Raw genomic sequence first — 21,492 nt, 5'->3', positions numbered from 1 at the left:
TACAAAACCTGAAGTCTGAAGGGATGTTTAAAGTAAAATGGAGTGATGATTGCCTCTTTATGTAAGTTATTATATCTTGTGAAGATATTATCCATAGTAGGTTTCATCATACCTCTTCTTCTTCTTCTTCCTCCTTGGCTTTACAACCCAGTCGTGGGTCTTCACCGCCTTTTCGGTGGTTTCCTAGTCTTTGAAGCGTGCATTTGTGACTAGTGAGTAACCAGCCCACTGCCTCTGCGCAATTTCTACTCAATCCTGATTTGACTACTGGAGCCATCTCAGAATAAATTTGTTTAGAAAAATATTGTTCAGAAAGGCTAGAGTACTTTGTGTGTGTGCAGGTCAGAAGACAACATTGAAGCTAAATGAGGATCGTTTCCGGCAGAACCAAAAGCTGGTGCTGAAGTATGTTGACAACAAAGAGGAACTAGAGCTGCAGTGCTTGTATGCAGTTCAGTCCCTCATTCACAAGCTGGAGCACCCACAAGGTAGACTACATTACAAAACTGTTCATATTAATTAATTGACAATGAAGTGTGTGGAGCATTGCTGTTAACTGCAGTCTACAGCAACGTGTGGCTAAGTTTATGTGGTTCAGTATACGGTATATCGTTTATTTCAGTCGCTGTTTAGAAGCAGCTAGTAATGTAGCTGATTTCTTACTTCGGTTTAACTCGGCTTCGTGCATTACACCTGTTGAGCACTTTTCATAGTGATGTCACATGTATACATGCAAAGTGTGTTACGGTTCAGTGTTTCTTGTGGCATGCTTGATGCCATATGTTACAATTTTTTTTCTTATGCTAAGATGAGTAGTATGAAAGGGAGGTGTTTTATTGGGGTTCTTACCAGAGGAATGCTTTTTCTAGATGAGAAATTGATAACATGATTATTATTGTGTGGAATGGGCACTAACTATTGTTCTTGCAGGTTTACTATGCCAGATATTCCAGGTGCTTTGGGATGATGGCACAATATCAGACGATTCATTTATTGCTTGGGAAGCAAGTGCAGACCCAGCTGAACAGCCAGGTAAAGCTGTGGCAGTCAAATCACTAACAACATTCTTCACAGCCCTTGGTGAGGGTGAGGAGGATAGCAGTTGTGAAGAGTCATGAGCCAGGCTTCGTGTAGTACCTGGAACCAATGTGTGAAAGAAATGAGAGCCAGTGATGCGCCTTATAGCAGCCTTATGTGGCCCACTGTTCTATTGATTGTGCATCTCTTATAGTCTCTTGACATTCATGCTGCTCAAGGTAAAGACTTGAGCTTGACTCAAATGATTCTTTCAGAACTATAAAGGTGAAAGAGCATAACAAAGAAGATAATGAAAATTGTGTATAATACAATTAATATTATATTATTGCTTACTATATATAGCGTTGTTTTTGTTGAGCGAGTGACTGCATTGAGTCAGTGATATGAGTTATTCTATGCATGAAAGAGTGTATGAGAGAGAAGAAAAGTTTTGTACAGATGAACAAAATGGGGAAAGTTTAAAAAAAGAGTTCATGACAAGATGTTGCTAATTGTACTGTGAGTAATATGGGAAAGTGTTTGAAAACGCTTGAAGTGAAGACTTTGGGTATTAAATGAGGGTAATAGGAAAATGTTCAGAAAAAAGATGTATAAACTGTTCTGTTATTAATATGTCTCCTAGTGTTATATTTTTTGTGGTTCTTTTTCAGTTTCTCCTTTTCTTTTAATTAAGCACTATGTTAAGACAATTTCACAGAAACTGAAAGCTAACGTGCTGGAGAATAAGTTGGGCTCATATTTCAGTGCTAGCAGCTTTGTTTTGGTCTTCCCTTTCCGTGCACTTCGGAAGACATACTATTTAGTTTATATTTTGGATATTCCATTTATAATTTAACGAGGTCTCAATTTGTGTGCCGAGTGTTAATAAATGAGAAGGTTGAAACGGAAAAGGAATGACTACAATCAAGGTACTAGACTCATGACTTTCTCCCAAAACCTCAGCTTTCACTTGTTCTGCCACCTAGTCAACAGTCCAAACAGTAAAAATGAAGTATTTTCATTACAGGAGAATTAAATACAAGCAACTTGCTTTGAAATTAATTAAAGATTTTATTTAATTACTGAGGAAAGGTGGCAAGATGAATATTCTGGAAATCATCAGTAATAATATAAAGTAATTGGCTTGTGGAAAGGGAAAAAGTTATTTATGAAACAGTGAAAGAAACCTTATAAATCATATCTAAAATAAAGTGACTCACTTAAAAGTGTGTAGTGTTGGTAGCCTGGGTGTCTTGGTACCTAACCCTAACTTGTGTGGCCTTTTGGAAGGACCTTATCATGATAGGAATGCCTTTCATTTGAACTTAAACTTTCCTGCTGCTTATTAAATAATATCCTTATCCTTTTTTCTATTTATAATTGCAAATTGCTTCATTTTCCCTGTGACCCAACTGCTATTAAAATGATGCAAGCATTTCTTATGTTCATCTTTCCAGTTATTTGTATTGTAACTTAGGCTGGAACATGTGTATGTTCTTGTTTCCAGGTTGGTTGGTTATTGTCTTGGTTGATAATTATGTAAAGTGTCTTCAACAATTGCAGGTCAGATAACTTTTAATAGATATGCCACAAAATTAAAATGCCTCACATGCATTTTATGGTCTGTAAATATCGTGTTTTAAGTCATGACTACTGGGAGTAATGTGGGATGAAAATATCTTGTTTGCCTGCGTTGTACAGTTTAAATATGATCATTTAATTCTATTGTGACTACTAAAATATGGGCTGGTATGTACAGTTTAAAGAAATTTGAACAGGTTGGTAGGTCCATCACATCTTTCTTCAAAGTTGAGATAATTATATCATAGGGATTTGCAATATCTTTGCTGTGCTGTAGTCTGGAAATATTGACAGGAACTCTGGCACAGGTCCAGAAATTTGTGTAGAGCTTGTCCACTACTGATAATATTTTACATACAGAGCACAATAGTGACATTTTTGAAGCAGTGTCTATACATTGTGGGGGTCACAGTGGCCATGCAGTCTGAGGCGTGGGCCTTGTGCCCCTTGGTTGCTGGGACTGGATCCTAATAAAATAACGGCAGCCATGTTTTGCATGAGGTCAGCAGATGTTGATAGGGATTAGACCATTGGTATTGATTGTAATTTATTAAGTGGTAAACTAACGTCAAATTTTTTTTAGAAGATCATGTTCATTACTGTACTAATGGCCCTTCCCAAACATTAAAGATTATTTACCGTCGACGAAAAGTGTTATAGTAATTGATGAAATAGTGTATGATATTGAAGAAACGATCGTGGCTAATACAAACCACGGAATTTTATGCAGGTGCAGAAGAAAACTACGGTAGACCTGTGAATTATGTTTAGCACCAGTCACCTTAATACCAGGAGACAAAGAAAGGTAAGTGTTTTAATACTGTTTGCTGAAATTTACGCTTTATAGAGTGAGCGAAGTAAAGATCATGAGATGCGACGACGAGGACTCCATTGACCATGGTAGTCAACGCATGTGAATAAGTTTTCCAGCCTAAATTCTTTAATTCCCGTTACCTGCCTTTGCAAATAACTTCTCTAACGAATTGCTTGATATTGTGATGTAAAGTGATATGACGCTATTTACCGCGATCCTATGTGCATATGAATAACAACCTATGTAAACCAACCTATCCGAATCTGAAATTTCCGGAACCGATCCGTTTGATCGAATTTAATAAGTACAGAATGGATGAGTGGAAGTTAATGAAATTTGTTTGATTGTTATGCCACGGGAGAAAAAAACAGTCTCATACTTTGTGCCATTCTGCGGTTAGTAATTCCAGCGGGACGGTTGCTTGAAGTCGTGAGGTGGTTGGTACGTTGGTGACGCCATACTCTGCGCATCACCCACCTAACCTAACCCTTCGTAACAAAATCTGACGTTCCCGCAACTAAACCTTTTGGACGAACAATATTAATATAGAATGAGCGGTCAGAAATTACTAAAATTTTGTATGATCGTTATGCCACGAGTGACTTATAATTTAATACTTCATGACTACCAGCAATCAGTAATACCAACGTGAGACTCGCTTGAAGTCGAGATATGGTTCGAAGATGACGCCATTGCGCAAGCACCTCTGGGTATGCTCATGACCCAACATTAGGACGAATTTAATCAATACAGAAAGGCTGGACCGAAATTCATTGTATGGTTGTTATACCATGGGTGAATATTCCAATTTCGTACCTTATGCTATTCTGCGGTCAGTAATACCAACGGGGCGGATGCTATAAGTCGTGACGTGAATGGTAAGTTGATGGCGTCATTGCGCATGATATTCTGCACATCTCAGAGCGAATTTTATCACTCTTTTTTCTAAAATAGGTACAGCAGTAGATTCTCTCTATTGCTGCTGCAATTGTTCCGTCATCCAAACATTAATAAGTTTATGGATCTTAGACTGTAATCTTTACTTCCTTGCTATAGTACTTCTTCCAGAGTTTGAAAAATACCTCACAATTTATATATGTTCTACTTTCAAGTAGCAATTTCAGCCTCAGAAATATTTTAGCTCCTTACTCGTAGCACCAATATCAACTTTGTATATTGCAAATTCCATGCATATTCAATATTTGACATAAATAATAATGTATTCTCCAAGCCAGTACATTGCTATTTGTTTTATAGCTCATAACATCATTAGTAACTGATAAGGAAATGGAAACACTGGAATAAATTTTAACTTTTTCTTATAGATTCACATAGTGTCATTCAACTGTATAGTGTACAATGGCCCCATATTACCAAGTGTTGAGGCATGAGGGAATAAAAGTGATACAAGTTTATTACAGTAACGCAGTCTTCAGAAATAAACAGATTTTAAACAAGTTTATTGAAAGTTATGTCAACCCTATAGAGACTTCCTGAAATGATTGCTGAGTGGACCTTCATCTGCATAGCCTGCAATTTCCTGTGGGATGACCGCGCTCTCTTCCACTGTTGAGCAGGGCCGACACATGCATTCCAGTGGTGCTTTTGTGCTCACCTGAACAAATTATTTTTGTACAAATAAACCTAAGCTACTGCAAAAATATTAATACTTCTCATTAATCCCAGAATTAAGATCATGCTAGTATGATAGTATGTTCTTAATTTTTTCAACTTTTCCCTTGGCTAGGGATCCAGAAATACTCTTGCTTCCTATCCATTAGTTAATGTAATGTAATGTTTACATTTTTATCCACAGTTTATGAAAATTTAATAAACAATTGACATGTGTAAGGTGCAGAAAGCAAATGAGGAGCACTTTACTTTTGTTTCCTGTTCTTAACATTCAGTGTTAAATTGTTTGCTTGAAGCATACTTTGATGATACTTGATAAGTGGATTTTGTTAAGTGGCTGGTAGATTTAAGTTGTATATCAGAATCCCTTCGAAATTAGCTTTAGGAAACATAACCATGTCCACCATCCAATGTTGTCTAGATAAGAATGTAAATTTAATGTTTGAAATAATTATTAAATTATGTTTTAATTAGAATCTGTTCTTTATTTAAGAGTATTCTAGTGCATAGATGTAGTGACTTACTTGAGTGTTTGATTACCTTGCAATCATGGTAATGAACCTTTCAGTGCCATAAAAGGCCGAGAAATTGAGTAGCTGAGTGTACTGTTATCCTCTCAAGAAGGATTCTGTTAATCAGTCACTTTATTACTACAGGCTTATTTTATTTTTAATGCTAGTGTGAGGTGCTATCAGATCAGTTTTTCTGCAAGTACTTATTTTTTAAGCAAGACTTTACAGGATCAGGATAAGGCTGTTTTAATTTTACTACCCTCTATTATTTAGGAGAGCAAAGGATTAAAATAAATAGCTGGGATTAGTATGGCATTTCTGGATACAGATTTACTCTTTAACTTGATAAATTTGACTGTTTTGTGCAGAAAAATAATAGTAAATTTTAAGTGAATGGAATGATATGAGATTTAAGGTTCTCATGGCAGTGAAGGTCTTTGGTCTTCTGAATTGTCAAGCAACCTGAATTTGGACAAGGTTACATGGCCTCATAATCCAGAACAAAACAACATGAAGAATTATTATATAAAAAGACTTGCAAAACGTATAAGTAGATTTGATGGTTGTAAGTTTTTAAGATTGTGTTTTGACCTAAAACTATCAGAGTTGTCCTAAGCAGCTCACCTTCCTGAATTTTCGTTCTCCTGCTTTAGCTTTTGGGCAGAACAGAGAGACATTTGCTTCACGTTCACCACTTTCCTGACAACACATGCATGAGCGTTCCATCTGCCAGATCTTGGACCCTGATACCTGTAAGTAGTTGCAGCTTAGGACTTGGTCACTTTATACACTTCATTTGAATTGAGAACTGAAAGCCCACGTTTTAAATTAAAACATATCTTTTAAATTAAATGTCATGTTCAGTAATACACATATATGTGGAATCATATTTTGTTTTCTTTTAAATACAGTATTTATGCAATTTTAATTTAGAGATAATGACTTAATATGTAACAGTGAAGTTTTGGTTATGTATTCTAATTAATTACACAGTCTTATGTAATTGTAAAATGAGCAGTATTACTTAATTACATTTTTGTTAAGTGCCATGTTGGAAACATTGTAATTCCTGGAATGTTGATACAATATACATGTATATTTAGTTAGTTTATTATATTATAACATGCTCCTGAGTGACATCCAGTTTTCAGTTGAAGCTGTGACTGACAATCCTACAAATAAATAAAGCTATGACATGTCATTTTTAATCTGAAAACATTTTGCTTCTTTCTGAGAAATGCTTGTATCAGGCTAACATATATTAGTCATCTAAAATTGTATTCAGTTTGTCTTGTATGTTTCCCTACTTCAGAGTTTGTTGATTTGTCCATTCTTGAATAAATATGAATACAGTGGAAAGAATGTCTTGTTGGACTGCCAAACATGGCCAGAAGTCTTCAAATTCAGTTGAAAAGGGAGAAATTTCTTTTATATTAAATTAATGCTACAAGCAGTTGATAGTTATTTGGCTTTCAAAAACTTGTATGCTATGGTACTTTAATGATTTTATCACCAGAAACTCTCTCCAGTGGACCTTCTTCTGAGTCAGTTCATGTCCTCACAGACTTTCTCTAATGTGTTCTTTCATAGATTTTTCTCATCTATTCTTCATCTTTTCCTATACAATATTCCAATCAAAATTTCATTAGTACTCTTTGTTTATTTCAAACATGATACATAGTTATATTCACATCCTATTACATTGGTATTTAAAATTAATACATGTTACCATATGCATAGACAGGTGGATGAAACCAGTGTCGAGTGGTTAACACTTATGCATTGTATTCGGAGATTCCGAGTTCAAATCTCGGCCCTGATACCGGCTATACTGACTGAGGTTTTCGTGGTTTTCCTCAGTCCCTCCAGGTGAATACCAGGATAGTACCTTGAATTAGACCATGACTGCTTCCTTCCATGTCCTTTCCAATTCATTATTCACTATCATCTTCTCCTTTGACGCTATATAGTCTGAGCTACTGAAACAGCATCGTTAAATAAGCCATAAATAAATAAACCAGCATAAAGTGGGCTAAGTTACCTGGAGATAACTGCTGCAACGACCAGTGCAGGCAAATGATGGGATAGGTTTGGGCACACAACCTGGGTACTGCAACACATGTATGACTGGTGTCACCTGACACTCATCCTTTGCATCCACCAGCACAACATAGCCCAGTGACAGAAGCAGCACAGCTGAAACAGCTGATAGGCGATTGTTTTCTAGTTAATTGAACAATACTCCCAACTGTATAGGTTATACTCATAGACAGAGTCACATGTAACTTGGAACCAACCTAATACTGTGCTCACTAATAATTTTTGTACACTTATAATTCTTGTGTCACACACTTCAGCAGCATGTTCTCATGCTTTGGCAACATCATGAACTGACATGCTGGTGTTTGTTTTATGCTTGTAGTAACTGAATGCTTTATATGCCAACTACACAGGTGAGCATACAAGTGACTAATGCAGATAGACTGATGAAGGCACTTGACAGTAGATGTGTAGAAGCATCCAAAATTCAGTTGCCACTGTTCATGTTGGTCAGTACAGCATGCAACAGCTATGGCTTGCTTTTTGACTAACTCATTTCCTGGTAGTTCTACTCACTACCTCTGTGGCATGCTATCATGTCAAGTTACACTTTAAGTGAGACACTCTGTAGTATAAAATGGGTGGATGAGTGCTAGGGATGTTAAACTGAGAAGGATGTGAACGAAAAGGGTTTTAGCTTCTTTGTCTGAAGTGGCTGAGAAAACCCAGAAACCTGTCAGTTTGTCCTCTACATTGGAAATAGAATCTCAAACCTCCCAAACATAAAGCAAGAATAGTAGTCATTCAAGTGCATTATTCAGGGTACAGGTCAGATACTGCAAAATTAGATGTAACATCTTTATTCAGGAATCTAAATGTATTATATTTCAATACCAAGCAAGTTTTGCTCAGTAGTAGAGATTTTGATTTGTATGTAAAAGTGTATAATTCAGATCCTAGGTTGGATATTGGATGTTATAACTGTATTTGTGTATTTCTTTCTTCCTATCAGACAAATTGTGGGTGAAGTAAAAGAAACCACTTAGAGAACATTAAAAAGCCTTTAAAAAGTAGGGTATGGTTTAATTTAGTAACCAGTATATTACAAGTTTTGCCTTGAAATGCACTGGTTATCTCAAGAAAGAGTAAGGAATGTGAAAAGTTTATGTTATCAAATGTGCAATTTTTATTTAAAACATATTTTGCTCTGACCATTATTTGTTATAATATATATTCAAAATGTATGTAGGTCTTAATTCAAGGGATACTGCATATAATTTAGTTTAGATCAGAAGTACTTCTAATAAAGAATTTAGTAAACGCTCACAGTACAATATTTCAGTAGTAACCATTTATCCAATGTCAGAGCAAAGCACAGAGGCACGTGAACATCATGAACTCCTGTTGAGTGTCAGGTAAGAATCGAAGCCCAGATTGAGGACTGAGATTATGATATTGCATTGTGTTTAATATGAGTATCTTCTGGGTTATAGCACTGTATGGTCTGATAAAAGTTTACCAAAGTTTTCAGAGGTTCTTACTGCTATAACATCAGGGTGATCACTGCCTTGATGGTAGAGGAAACAAACATGTTGCACTTCTACCAGATTAAATTGTGCTACAACCCAGAAGACAGCCATCTTCATACTCATCACTGTGAGAACCTGAAATCCTACTTTTCTTTTGTTGACTGCTTGAGTCATATCTCATTCCTTAGCAATAATGGCAGTGAAAGCTAAGTATAAAGCATTAAGTTAGATTATTGATTGTCAGAGGAAAACTTAGGTATTTATGAGACAGTCCTGCCCCATTATCCACAATAGATCCCATATTAATTGCTTTTGGATAGAACCTGGGCCTCCACAATGATAAGATAGTTTTCAGTTGCCTGTGCTATGACACTTCCCAAAGATGTGGAACTGATAGTTGAGTGTTTAGTTAAATGCCTTCAATCTGCATGAACCTCATTTATGTCTTATTTTAAGAGGTCTAACATCTACAGTATTATTATAGGACTGGAACACTTAGTATGTGCTTTATCAGTTTTCTTAGTAAATGTTACTTAATTACTGATTTTGTACATACCAATCTGTTGAATGGAAGGCTGTTGGCAAGCCATGGGATGCAGAACCAACTTTCCACGTGGCAGACTAAACAAGAGTTCGGAGAAGCATGGGTAGCTGACACATTATATATAAACATAAGAAGTGGAGTGGGTAGGGGTGATTGCTGGTGGCTATTGATCCAGGAGAGGCAGCTTGTGGCATATGGGGAAGTTCAAACCAATAGTGTAATTGTTTTCTGTTGTTTGAGTCAATCTCAGGCTGCCGGAATCCTGTGACACATGTAATGCTTTTTTTTAATGTTTCCATGGTATTGCAGTGATGTGGATTGTTGCACTTGAGAGCAAATGTAAATACACACACACACACACACAATATTTCCCTAAGACCTATTTTTTACTTAAATCTTAATATTCAAAATGGCATGTCCCATGAAGTTCTTCAGCCAAGGTTCTTTATGCACTTGTTGTTTGTTTTCTTTTTATTTCCTCTTTCAAACTACATATTTGGCCCATCAGTCTTCATGATTTATTGCTTTTGTGATTTTATAATATATGAAATAGAGTTCTTTCTCTTTGGTGCTCAAATATGCCAAAGAATGATTGTAATTTTAGTAGGATTTGAGGGTCTCATAGAAGTGAGTATGAAGATGGCTGTCTGCTGGGTTCTAGCACAGTGCAGTCTGGTAGAAGTTTATCACTCTTTCAGAGGTACATGCTACTTCCATCATCAGGGCTTTGAGTGGTCCTGATGATGGAGGCAGCAAGTATCTCTTAAACACTGGTAAACTTCTGGAAGACTAAATTGTGTGATATTAACCAAACTTTCAGATTTCACTTAACATCAAACAGTTTTGATAGTGAGCCATTAGTCTGAAGACCCTTATGGGATGGGAGAGTTTAAGTAAGGAATCCTTCTTTAAATACAATATTTTATGTGCAAACTAGCTTTATTTTAAATTTGTAATAGGATTAGGCGTTTTTGCTACCAGGAATCCATTTCCTTTAAAATGTTTTATTACAGTGCAACTTACTTCGAAGCATCATGTATTCTCCTCTTGAGAGTAGCATCATTCATCATTCATATGAATAATTTTGCTGCCCTAACGACCTTAAGTTTTGTTCTTTTATTTTTACTTTCACTATGTTCCTGGTTCAAAATATTACATTCCAGATTGTTTAACATGTAATATCTATTCTAAGATCTTGTTATTTAGCACAATCTTAAACTTGATATAGCTTCTTAATTACTCTTTAGAATTTATAACATCCCTTAAAAGAAATGCAGTAAGTAAGAATGGATAAAATTATATGATTTTATAAATAAGATGGCTGTCTTCATACTTTTCACCATGAGAACCTTAAATCACACTCATTTTAAAGTTTGCTAATATACTTTATGGAGTCTGGTCACTAACAAGAAAATATCATTATGAGAGTCAGTCAGCATGGGCTCAGTGTTCCTGCAGTTTTCCATCTCCTTCCCATTCCTGTCACTCCTGGATCCCCTGAAGTGAGGGACCATGTCTGGTTTAATGCAGTATTAGTGTTTCATGCTGGCAACCACTGCTGCTTTGAGCACAAAATGACTTGTTTTTTATAAAGTTGATCTGTGAGTGCTTGAACATAGGATAATAAATGGTTTGAGCAAAGTGAAACAAAAGCTACTTTCTATAAACGCAGTTCTTTATTATTACCCTCAAGTCAAACTGAATTTACTTACATTTTTGAATGGTTTCCAAAACTAAGAACAGCCTCAAAGCACAAACTATGTTGTATTTGTGTTATATCTCTTACTAATAATCTCTAAATGAATTGATTAATATCTTAAGCATAACAGGAATGTTAATGATATTGAAATGTTTTTAATACTTATGTTCAGTGTTACCAACATGACAGCCATGAAAAACAGAAGTTGTAGCAACATTGGAACCATTGATGATCTTGACAGTTTGTGTGATGTAGTAAACTCTAAAAGCATGTGACATAATTTGAGTTTCGTTGTACCCAAAAGACCATCATGGCAGTGGATTAAAATATATACTTTTTCCTATTAACTGTGCATTGATAATAATGACGTATTGTATTTTGGGGCAGAGACGTAACTAAAGTGGGATTGGCAGAGCAACTACCCCAGACACAGATGATAAGTTGGTATACTTGTACAGCCCATAAATATTCATAAATTTAAAAAGGAATATCCACTGAATATTTTGCTAGTTAGCAATTAACCACATCAAACTTCTACCTTTGCAATACTTCAATTTTAGCTGTGTTCACTGTATTTATTAGGATCCTTGTCCCCATAATATGGCATGTTCTCACATTACCAATGTAGAAAACAGCCTTTAGGTACAGAGAGTAGCTGCAAATATATTGAATAAGCAGTTGCAGACAGCTGACAAGGGGTGGTCCTCCTGCTTTTAGGTTGGGTCAGTAGCTAACAACTCCTTACCATAAAAACCAGCATTTTATGAATTATTACACAGGACCTCAGATGTGGACAGATTTTTTGGAACCACCTAAGCAACAGAAAATGGACATGAAATTTGGAAGTTGGAATACCAGTAGAATTGTAGATTTAAGTGTAAATTGCAGTAAAGTCTGTACAGGTAAACGTTTGATGCATTTCCTATTCATATTAGTGTGAAACAAAATGCTTTACCATTATTGATTTTCAACTTTGCTTTAGAATATACCATTATGGAGGTTAAAGAAAACAAGGAGTTGGAATTGAATAGGACACATTAGCTTTTAGTCTATGCTGTTGATGTTAATGTACTTGGTGGAAACATACATATTATAAGGAAAAACAAACAAGCTCAATTAGAAGCTAGTATGGAAGTTTGTCTAGATATAAACTCAAGTATATGTTTATGTCTCACCACCAGACTGCAGAACAAAGTAATAAAAATGATTGCTAATAAATCTTTTAAAAAGTAACAAATGAAAACTGCATTCATTAAAAATTAAGACAAAATTGAATTTATGGAGTGCTTGCTTTCATGAAGTTCAGTCTGTCTTCTTAATTTAATTTGAAAATATGCAGAACTATAAATTTAAATTTACCTGTTGTTATTTATGAATTTGAGGTGTGGTCTCTTACATTGAAAGAATAACACAGATTGAGAGTGAGGACAGGGTGCTGAGGAGGATATTTGGAGCTAATAGGGATGAAGTGACAGCAGGTTGGGGAAAATTCTGTCATGAGAAGCTCCATAATGTGAATTCTTCTTCAAATATTATTAGGAAGATAAAATCAAAAGAAGATGTGATAGACTGAGCATATAACATACATTGGGGAAATGATAAATTTATAAAATATTTTCATTTGAAATCCTGAAGGGAAAAGAACACTTGTAAGACCTAGAAATAGATGGGATGACAGTATTAAAATAGATTTTAAGAATGTAGTGTGGGGCATAGATTGGATTTTTTTAATATAGGGACTGGTAGTGGTAGTGGCGGCGGGGGGGGGGGGGGGGGGGGGGGGCTGTTGCGAACACAATAATGAACTTGGTGTGGGTTGTTCTTTGGGTCTTATTCATGAACCCTAAAAATAGGTAGGTCGGTTGGTTTTTAATGTACCCAGAGATGTTCTATGATAATCTTTCCTGACCTGTGTTGACCCTCGGCAATTATTTATGAGATACAAACATCAGTGATAGGGTGGTTATGTAGATTAGTGTTGGCATGCAGTACTCACGGCTTAACATGAGTTCCAAACCATGGTTCCTGGTATACTTCACTATTTAATTTTCACAGAGCTTTATCTCTGTCAGAAGTGAAGGCTTCAGAACAAGTGCGTACTCTGCAAATATGATCCAACAGATGTGGCTATAGGTTGCATTGATAATTCTGAAATCTGAAGTTCTAATACAACTGTTTTGGGCCAGTTATTGTTAAATTAATTGTCTGAGGATCAAATACTAGCCTCATAAGTTAATATACAAGTTTTTGATGCTATTTTTATTGTTAAGTAAACAATCTAAAAACTTAACAATGAACTGCATGGCAAAGGTATTGCTGAAATGTACCAACTCACTCTAATATGAAAATATTACAAGATGAATAGTGGGAGAATGAACAACTTCTATATGATAAAAAATTACCAGGAATAGTATTACAGAAAGTGATTGTGAAGTTCTAAATGAAAGTCCTTCCTTCAAAGGGGTTTATCCCTATAGATAGGCAAGGTCTATATGACCTGGGATATGGAGACTGTGTAGAAAGGAAAAGTTGTTAAATGTGCAACAGCATTTTGAAATAGCATTTATTGTGTTCACTCTGAAGAGAAAACAAACTGAATCATGAATTGAAGTTTAAAATATTAAACAGCATAAGCTAACATAATACACTTTGTGAAGAGAATTTTGTAAGACTTTGGTGCCTTCTTTGGTATCAAAGTAAGCTATGATGTATTATGCTGTTATGCCTTAATACTTGCTCTTATTTACATGGTGTTTGGTACTTATATTTATCTTCCAGAATAGAAGGAGATTGTAGTGCTTTATAAAAGTGTTTTGATTTGTGTATGTAACAAACTTTAAACCAGGAATTTAGAATTACATTTTCAAAGACTTTACATTTTAACAAATTTTAATCAGGCAGTTGCTAAATTGCATTCATGGATGTTTCATTAACAACACAGAAAGACATAAAAATACTATTAAGCTTGAATTTATACACATATGAAACTTTTAATAAAATTCATTTTAATATTAGGGCTTGTTGTATGACAGATTAATTAAATAAATGTACAAAAAATTATAACTATAATTTCCTATAATATTGTTTTCAAATTCTAATGGTATTTGCACTATAAATGTGGTAAACATAAATTAGCATTTAATTTTAGCAGCTTTTGTATCAATAAAAATAATCACATATCTTTTGAAAGATTCTAGTTGTTTAATCTAATCTTCAATTTAAATTCTAAATGTAGCCATTGCATCTCCTAAATTTAACAAAATAAGGGTCATTGCTGATTACATAAATTGCCATTGTTCTGGCAGATCAGTCATTATATTAAAAATCAGCGTGAGAAGTCACCACACTTGAAACATTTACAGTCAGCTGGTTCTCTGATCTTGACATCAAGGGATGCCTGCCCCTCTTGAGTGAGCCTGATGCCATCAGGATCATAACAGTGAGTCAGTGAGATGATACGCTCTCGCAGGAAACTCTCACGACAACAGTAACATTCCTGAAACCGTCATCAGCTTGGTGTTACTCATATTCAAAGATGAGAAATTAGGATGTACATCTTGAAATCTAGAATGTCTGTAAAAATTCTCACTCTTGTCCATATCATCCTTCTTTATTTAATTACTCTGACAATATTAGTATACAGATTATGAAACTCTTCATATATAACATTTTCATCCTTTTTCTTAGGTTTACATATTCTCCTCAGCACTCTGTTCCAAAATACTCTGAAACTTGTGTTCATCTTTGAGAGTTAGAAATCAAGTTTAAAAATTATAATTCTGTTATTTTAATCTTCAAATTGTTCAATAGAATACAGGAAGATAGAAAATGTACTAAATGGTATTAGGTAGTATGTAAAATTACTATGCCTTATTAATGGATAATAATGTTGAAATAAAACTAGAATTATTATTTGTGACTGTCTTTTACTTGGTCTTGCCTTGAGAAATCCTGTAGGAGTTATCACACTGGGCTGCACCTGTGAAGTGCATGCACCTTCACACTTATTGACACTCACTTCACTGCTACATGTTCGTTGCAGACGTCCAAGGTCATCAAATTCCTCTGAAAGGTGAGACCAGTATGTTTTACTTGTCATTATATAATGTGAATACTAGTTATATTTCATTTTAAACAGAAATTTGCTGATAAACCATTTTGCTGGACTACTTATTCTGCAATACAATGTCACAGACAGCCTGATCTGCCAACACAGTATCAGGTTTCTATTACATTGTTTATGCATCAGGGTAGATCTGCTTTTTGTGGGAGCAGAGGGTATATATTTACTGTCTCCAATTGATAAGTAATAATGCTGTAACATTTTGTTGATGCTGGTCTTCTGGGTTGTAATGGTTTATGGAAATTGATGTTGTGGATGTTTTTAAAAAGTTTTCTAAATGGTTTTATAGGCTAATTAAATGTGTTTAAACAAAATCTATTGCCTCTATTATCAGAGAACCTGATGAAGTAGGTAGCAAGGACCTCTGAAACATCGGTAAACTTATACCAGACTACACAGCGGAACAACCCAGAAGACAGCCATCTTTCAGCTCTTATCATCATCGATTTTCAACTTTGTTTTAGAATACACAAGAAAAGTCAAAGAAAAACAGAAGGGATTGGAATGAAATGGAACACCAACTACTAGTCTTTGATGTTGGTGTAAAATTAAACACTCAAAATTAAATATTTGTTTATGTATTGTACATATCATTCTAACTTCTGGACCCATGGAATGTGTTTTTAAAAAATGGATATTAAAATGGATTTTAAATATGGTAGGAATTGTGGACAGCACTAATCTGGAAAAGGACAGTAGCGGTGTAAAGCAGTATAGTTCCTATTTTTGTATTATATGATACGTCTTTCATTATGGCGGCCTGACCTCTAACAGTTGTGGTGAGAATCAGGTGTAGTCATTTGTTACATAGCCAACATTAACATTGCCCCCGCAACAAGAAAATGTAAGTCAACGTAAAAGTCAGAGATCTGCCACAGTGAAAATTAAGAGGCTAAAGTAAGAAATTATTATAGTGTCATGTCTTTATAGAAAAATAGGATAAGAAGTGCTGCTCTTTTTAGTGTAAAAATGTACCACGAATTTCGATATTGGACATACTTCCGCCTTATAAATGCGTTCGAAGTTCAAATGAATCTGCTAGTGTGTTTATGATGAGCGTAAATTTTTGATGGATTCTTTGTTCGTAGAAGATGAACCATGGCAGTAGTGCAATTTATATGTGTGGAGTGAAAATGTTTTACGCAGATGAAAGAACTGTTCTATTAGTATAAAAGGCCAACATAGAATTCGTGTTCTTACGTGTTTGTATTGCACTGGATTTGGTTAAGAGATGGAAGAATTCGGCAAATTGCTCATCTTCATTCTTGTAAGTAATGTCGGAATGTGGTCTTCAGGGTTGTAATGCCATGTGGCCTTACAGGTGTTTACTAACGTTCAGTGGACGTATAACTTCTGCTTCTCCAAAATGTTAGTAAGCACCTACAAAACTACACATGGCCATCACAACTCAGAACTCATTAGACATATAATTCTACCGTTTGTTACGTATAGACATAGGAGGAGTCTGCCTCAAAAGAGTGAGGAAGTAATGAGAACCATAATCATTTGAATTAACCACTGAGTCTGGTGTGACTGTATGAGTGAGTTTTGTAACATGCTGTTTCTTAGTAAATTAGTAGTGCTTTTTGTGAAGTTGTAATATTACAATTGTAATATTTATCTTTTGTTTACAACTAACCTTTGATGATATGTATTTCAGATGGTAGAGTCTCACATGCCACATCCTCTCCTTGTTGGACTGTAGATGGTACAGCCACGAAGAAAAGGATGAACAGAAGCAAGCTTCGGAACCACCATGCTACCTCGCTTACCATCTTGAAAGATACAAAGAGAAGAAAGGTGAGTAAGAAATTAAAAGTTTCTATAGATATTGCATAGATCTTCATGTTTGTATGCATGTAGTGTGAGAAACCTGTGTTGGACAGTGCTTGATTCTACATGATACTTGTTTATTCATGCCAGTTTTGATGGCTCTTGACTTCTTGTACCTATAGTAACAAACTTGCCAACCACTGAATATATTGTTATGCGAAGTTGACAGAGCCTGTTAAATAAAATGGATAATTGGTGCACTATTCACTATAATGTGTCATCTGCTGAGTTACTTCACATAATACTTTAACTTTTTGGAATTGCCTTTGATCTCTGTATTGCAATATGGAGAATGAAAGTCTGCTTTATTGCTGAGACCACAGAGTGGAAGGAATGTATATATGGAGTATTTATTTGAATGTCTGTTATATCCTCATTGCACCTCATAATTGAGCATAGTATAGTTATGGTGGAAGTAAATTATGAAATATGTATTATAAAACCATGAAACTAGTTGGTTAGGATTATTATTCATTTGACAATACATAATTATATTATAATGGGATAAGCCATACTTTATTTTTGCAGGATTAATTTGCAGGTCATTTAATAATGATTGGCACCATTTTATTGTCATAGGGACTGATCAGATAGAATTATAGCAATTAATCTTAATGCTTTTGTTTGTTGAAATTATTCTAATGGGAATTGCCCCCATTACGTTCTTATGGAGAAATATACTACTAATATTATATTTCTTGAAACCCTAAATAGTTTTCCAGCAAGTCCTGTTAAATGCTTATCGAATAAAAAGAATGTTTCATGTATTGTACCACAAGTGAGATTTAAATAGTTTACCACTCTTGCTGAAAAGTAAAGAGTTGATGTCCCTGATTTGTATGCATGCCCAAGTATTTCAGGCACCTTTCCCACCCTGATTTATAAGTGGAAACAGAATTAATTTGGATTACTGACTTCTTGGATGTTGCTCCGTGTAATGTGATAGAAGCTTACCCACGTTTCAAAGGTGCATGCTGCCTCCATCGTTGGGGTAACTACATGGTGCAACATTCAGAATACAGTCATCTTCATACTTGCTATCATGATAACCTTAAATCTCATCCAGAATAAATCTATTCACATTTTTATTGTGTGCTAAAAGATCTTGGAAGTGTCATGATGCTAGGCTTACCTTGCTGTCAGTATGTTGTGTGTCGCTGTGATAGTAATCAGATGTTGACTGGGGTAGTTGTCTTAATAACTCAGCCTCAAATATCTCTGCCACCACTACACCTTACCATATCCCCTCCCTATAAACAGGACCAACCAGAATGCTTTAAAGAGAGATATGGTAGTGGATATGTCAGAGTATCCCCACCATGCCTCCAGTTCCCTGTGCTCCCAGCAAATCCCCTAGAATATGAACAAGTTTAATTCTATGATTTATCCTCTGACTTTTATTTAGAAGGTACCTGGTTCATAACTTGGCTTAGGGGAGAGTGGGATGCCTTATCTGATTGGTTTTATGTTGTTTCTCTGAGTTCCTTTTGGTAGTTGTCAGGATGGTGTCAACAAATAGGCTGTGACCACTTTTTCTTTTTCACTAGTCATGATCATCCATCACACAGAAAAGAAAAATTTACTCCTTATTTGTTTTGTTTTCAGTTTTGTAGTTCAAATGAAATTTTGAAGCTAGTGTTTATGAGAGTAAATAGTATTGGCAAAATTAATTTAATATGTGGCACAAGGACACAAAAATGCCAACCTCAGAGGTTTACAGAGTCTCAAAGCAGGAACTTTTAATAAAGAATGGCTCTAATTAAAGACTGTAGGTATGTTTGTAATTTACTGTGCCAAATACCATTTAACAAAACTATTCATAGTAAGTTTTGAATTCACAAGACATATTTTGTGTGGAAACTATATAGTTATGTGTGTTTCATGTCAAAAATTACTATGGAAAATTTGCAAAAATCTGTGTTCATACAAAATTTAAAAGTTCTAATGTATAATCTCAAATACTCAAATGCACCAAAAGGAAATACAGATTCTACAAAACTCCAATAAAGTTATGGCCATACACATTTTGTACTTGGTAAGGAAATGGATATGGTTTGGAAATTAAGAATACTAGCCAAAAGAAGCATTTTTATTCCTTATTTGTATATTTCTGCAATGGACTTGCAAAAAGAAGCATTTCTTCATAGAAAATGTATTTTTTTGTTTATTGTTTCTGAAATAAACTTGCCAAAATATTCATCTCAATTCTTAAAAATATTCACACATTGTTTTGGCGATACAAAATATAACAGACAGATAAGTCAGGACTGTATGTATAGAGGAAGTTCAGGCAGAAGTATTCCCATGTGAGATGGTTTTGATCACAAGTGCAATTGCAACTAATTGACTGCTTATATTGACCAGTAATTCTGATATGAAACTGCTGCATGATGGATGTTTTTGTTGGGTAACCAGTGGAGTGATTTGTGGGGTGCCCCCTACTGGAGTAGCATGGAACTGTGCTCCAGCTAATGGCTGTGTCCCTGCAGACAAAACATGCAGTTTCAGCACAGATCATTATACTAGTATCTGACAGCAGTGTTGCTCTTATGAAAAACACTCCCTAGGTTAAATGGAAAAGTAGTAGACCAAGAGACACATTTTACTTATTTGCATCTATAAGGATTATTGAGTTTTTAAAATGCTGTAATGGCATTAGGGAATGAGTAAAAAAGGGTAGTAAGAAAAATAAGAAAATAAATAAGCAAAAAGGAAAAGGATGTGATCATGATAAGTACATTTTATTGCTTGCAATGAATGACTGAGGGAAACCATGTAAGGTCTCACTAAGATTTTTACTGATAGGAGTTGGAAGCTTAAATGGATGTATTGTTAAAGAGGATGATGATACATGTACACAGAGTATCAATAGAATGGTGATTGACAGTGTAAAACCTGTTCCACTGCCACTTTGTCCACACACATCACATGGGAATGAACCCAGGCCTTCACAGTAAAAAACTGGTGACTGACAATCAGAGCAGTGGCACAGGCACAAACTTCAACAAGGATAGCTGTACTGAATCACAAAGTCAAGTGGTTAACACTCTTGATTTTTATTTGTTAGGTCTTGGGTTAAAAATTTGGCCCAGAGACTGACTGTTCTGTCTGAGGATTTTTGTGGTTTTCCTCATCCTCTCCAAATAACTGCTGGGATAGTACCTTATTCTAAGCCAAGATCACGTCCTCTACAGTATTTCCATATCATTAATGATTTGATGATATAGAATCTGAACTACTGACAATGTCATTAAATAAATAAATAATGTTATCTGTATCCAGGACATGGGAAAACTAAAGCAATGGCTTTCAATGGAAGAGAACCAGTAAGGAGCAAAATCTGTATTAATAATAAAACCCTAGAACAAGTTAATACTTTCAGTTATTTGGGATGTCACCTGTCCTATGAGGAAGAAAAAGATCTGAATATAAAAATCACTAACTATTTGAAAATAGCAGGTATCACAAACCTAATTTTCAAACCAAACTTAATATCAAAATATACCAGAATTAATATTTATAAGATTCTTGCTAGACCAACTCTCAGGTATGGTAGTGAATCATGTACTGTCTGAAGTAATGATATAAACTATTTATATCAGCAGAAATGCATTTCATAAGAACTTTGGGTTACACACTTTTTGATTACAAAAGAAATGAACTTATGGACATTGTGGAAAAGCAACTAAACATTACACCAATAATATATTTTATGACACAGTACTGAAAAAACTGGAAACAACATGTACATAGAATGATTTCAGGCAGGATACCCAAAATTATTTTAGGATACCACCCAGAAGGATGAGCTGGGATAGCTCAGTCAGTATAGTGACTACCTACGGGCTGGGCCACTGAGGTTCGATCCCCGACGGGGGCAGAGGATTTTTCCTCTAGCCTCTGCGTCTAGACCGGCTCTGGGGCCGACCCAGCCTCCTGTCCAATGGTTATGGGGTCATTTTCCCGGGGTAAAGCACAGCTGGGGCGTGATGCTGACCACTCACCCCCACCTGGTGCCGAGGTCAAGAAAGAGTAGGAGCTATACCTCCACTCCCCCCAAGTGCCTACATAGGCATGTAGTGGGATGCTTTACTTTACTTTACTTTTATTACCCAGAAGGAAAGAAGTTTGGGTTGACCCCTCAAACAATGGAAGGATTTTGTTATGT

The 21,492-nt window shown here is 35.4% G+C and overlaps 3 protein-coding genes and 1 long non-coding RNA gene across 15 annotated transcripts in view; 3 read left to right on the top strand and 1 right to left on the bottom strand.

The window, feature by feature from the left end:
- The window catches only part of LOC110835025 (uncharacterized), an 88,234-nt gene extending 85,988 nt beyond the window's left edge, over window positions 1-2,246 (top strand). For all 10 annotated transcript variants that reach the window (XM_022074836.2, XM_022074841.2, XM_022074839.2 and 7 more), the window contains 2 exons: window positions 342-488; window positions 931-2,246. In XM_022074836.2, coding sequence (XP_021930528.1) covers window positions 342-488; window positions 931-1,118 — 335 coding nt within the window. In that variant the 3' untranslated portion in view covers window positions 1,119-2,246. The remainder of the gene's footprint in view (window positions 1-341; window positions 489-930) is intronic.
- Window positions 2,247-3,420: 1,174 nt separating this feature from the next.
- Window positions 3,421-7,383, top strand: LOC147871236 (uncharacterized). The gene is made up of 2 exons (XR_015532502.1): window positions 3,421-4,290; window positions 4,738-7,383. It is a non-coding gene; the product is annotated as an uncharacterized LOC147871236 (long non-coding RNA).
- LOC110835035 (Cuticle-tanning hormone bursicon) lies at window positions 4,607-18,626 on the bottom strand. 3 transcript variants are annotated; one of them, XM_087340125.1, is made up of 8 exons: window positions 18,457-18,626; window positions 17,131-17,266; window positions 15,309-15,433; window positions 14,711-14,864; window positions 12,104-12,108; window positions 7,598-7,705; window positions 6,181-6,306; window positions 4,607-5,027 (listed from the first exon to the last, which is right to left on the bottom strand). In XM_087340125.1, exons 2-8 carry the CDS (start codon window positions 17,264-17,266, stop codon window positions 4,893-4,895), a joined length of 789 nt encoding a protein of 262 aa, XP_087196251.1. In that variant the 5' UTR covers window positions 18,457-18,626; the 3' UTR covers window positions 4,607-4,892. The 3 variants fall into 3 exon arrangements, with proteins under 3 accessions (XP_087196251.1, XP_021930557.1, XP_087196250.1); XM_022074865.2 differs by lacking the exons at window positions 14,711-14,864; window positions 15,309-15,433; window positions 17,131-17,266; window positions 18,457-18,626 and adding an exon at window positions 9,682-9,931 and having other exon boundaries at window positions 7,598-7,761; window positions 11,382-12,552; XM_087340124.1 differs by lacking the exons at window positions 14,711-14,864; window positions 15,309-15,433; window positions 17,131-17,266; window positions 18,457-18,626 and adding an exon at window positions 9,682-9,746 and having other exon boundaries at window positions 7,598-7,761; window positions 11,382-12,552.
- Window positions 17,212-21,492, top strand: part of Dredd (Caspase-8 Dredd) — a 67,599-nt gene continuing 63,318 nt past the window's right edge. The window contains exon 1 of the mRNA XM_022074851.2: window positions 17,212-17,291. The gene's annotated coding sequence lies outside the window, so the exon portion shown is untranslated. The remainder of the gene's footprint in view (window positions 17,292-21,492) is intronic.

Source organism: Zootermopsis nevadensis, unplaced genomic scaffold (assembly GCF_977971745.1).
Source record: "Zootermopsis nevadensis isolate Lab colony 2312 unplaced genomic scaffold, Znev_1.0 Znev_ptg000061l, whole genome shotgun sequence".
NCBI classification, from domain to species: Eukaryota; Metazoa; Arthropoda; class Insecta; order Blattodea; family Termopsidae; genus Zootermopsis; species Zootermopsis nevadensis.
Note: the sequence above shows the minus strand (reverse complement) of the source record. Positions and strands in the feature narration are given on the sequence as shown.